This window comes from Eimeria mitis, genomic scaffold (assembly GCF_000499745.2).
Source record: "Eimeria mitis Houghton genomic scaffold, Emh_scaff4098, whole genome shotgun sequence".
In the NCBI taxonomy this organism is placed as follows: domain Eukaryota; phylum Apicomplexa; class Conoidasida; order Eucoccidiorida; family Eimeriidae; genus Eimeria; species Eimeria mitis.
Genome location: NW_013572426.1, coordinates 1523 through 2967, shown reverse-complemented (window position 1 = coordinate 2967; position 1445 = coordinate 1523). Strand labels below are relative to the sequence as shown.

Below are 1445 nucleotides of genomic sequence, written 5' to 3'. Positions count from 1 at the left end.
CCCCCCCCCCCACCCCGCGTCGCCATAGGAAGCAAAACACAGCACCGCAACTGAGCAGAATAAATTCATGAATAAATTTAAAAATAAATTTATAAATAAATTTATAAATAAACGAAACTGAATTTGTTCTTATAGGTTGGTGTTTTCGCTCATCATCGACAAACGTCAGCCACAGTGCACACCCGAGGGCAAACGAACAAAGAGGGATCCAAACAAACCCTAAACCCTAAACCCTAAACCCTAGCTACTGTTGAGTTATTGTTTACTTGAAACTTCAACCAGAAAACGGCGGCTAGCCGCGCGCCTGGGGTGATGTGCAAAAGGACAGCTGCCGCTGCTGCTGCTGCTGCTGCTGCTGCTGCTGCTGCTCTAAGGAGGGTTTCTGCTATATCCAGAGCAGCAGCTCAACTATCATTTGGCTGAAATGCTGCAGCAGCAATCTTCGCAGCAGCAGCAGCAGCTGTTGCTGCAGCAGCAGCTGCAACAGCAGCAGCAACAGCAGCAGCAGCAGCAGCAGCAGCANCAGCAGCAGCAGCAGCAGCAGCAGCAACAGCAGCAGCAGGCATCTGCATCACCTGAGCCTCCCCTTGACTTTCCTGGTACGCTTTCTTATTTTTTTCTGCGGGCAAAATTCTCTGTTTCAATTTATTTTATTATTTTCTTTTTATTTTCATTTATTTTTTTATTTGTATTCCCTTTTCTATTCTTAATTTCTCCTCGTTTCTCTCTAAATTCTATCACCGCCTCAACCGGCTTGAATTGAAAGCTGAAAAAAAAAAGTTGAAAAAAGTTGAATTGAAAGAAAAACGAGAATTCAAGTTTTTCTACGCCGCTCAGAAATTCTTTTTAAATTTTTTTTCTGTTTTCATTTCTTTTTTAATTTTTATTTTTTATATCCTCGTTTGTATTTCAATTAATATTTTTCTTTTTATTTTTATTTCTCTGCTTGATGCTGATGCAGAAAACCACCTGCTGCTAGTAGTCAGCGGGGCCGTTGAGGCCGTTCAACTTTGGGGGAACCCCAGAGGCGTTGTCTGCCGCTACGCCATGGTAGTGGGTAGCGACTGGAAGCACACATGGGTAGGTCTTGCTATTCTCCNGTTGTCTGCCGCTACGCCATGGTAGTGGGTAGCGACTGGAAGCACACATGGGTAGGTCTTGCTATTCTCCTCCACAGCTAGCTAGCTAGCTAGCTAGCTAGCTAGCTAGCTGTCTGGTTACCTTGCTGACCAAGTAGATGGTTGCATCGCTACCTAGCTAGCTAGTTATCTCGCTAGCAAGCTAGCTAACTACTGAGGTAGCCAGCTAGATAGCTGCATCGCTAGTCAGCTAGCTATTCAGATAGGTATTCCGCTGGCTAGCCAGTCAGCCAGCCAGCTAGCTAGATAGCAATCCTGGTGAGCTGAGGCTAAAGCTGCTGCTGCAGCCTACTCCTGTCTGTATCT

At 45.3% G+C, this 1445-nt stretch overlaps 1 protein-coding gene across 1 annotated transcript; it reads left to right on the top strand.

The window, feature by feature from the left end:
• Positions 1-424: 424 nt before the first annotated feature.
• Positions 425-1125, top strand: EMH_0072450 (uncharacterized protein; the record flags this gene model as incomplete). The annotated part of the gene is given in 4 exon segments (XM_013499208.1): positions 425-522; positions 526-599; positions 962-1099; positions 1103-1125. Coding segments are annotated over 4 exon segments (333 nt in total).
• Between the last annotated feature and the right edge of the window lie 320 nt (positions 1126-1445).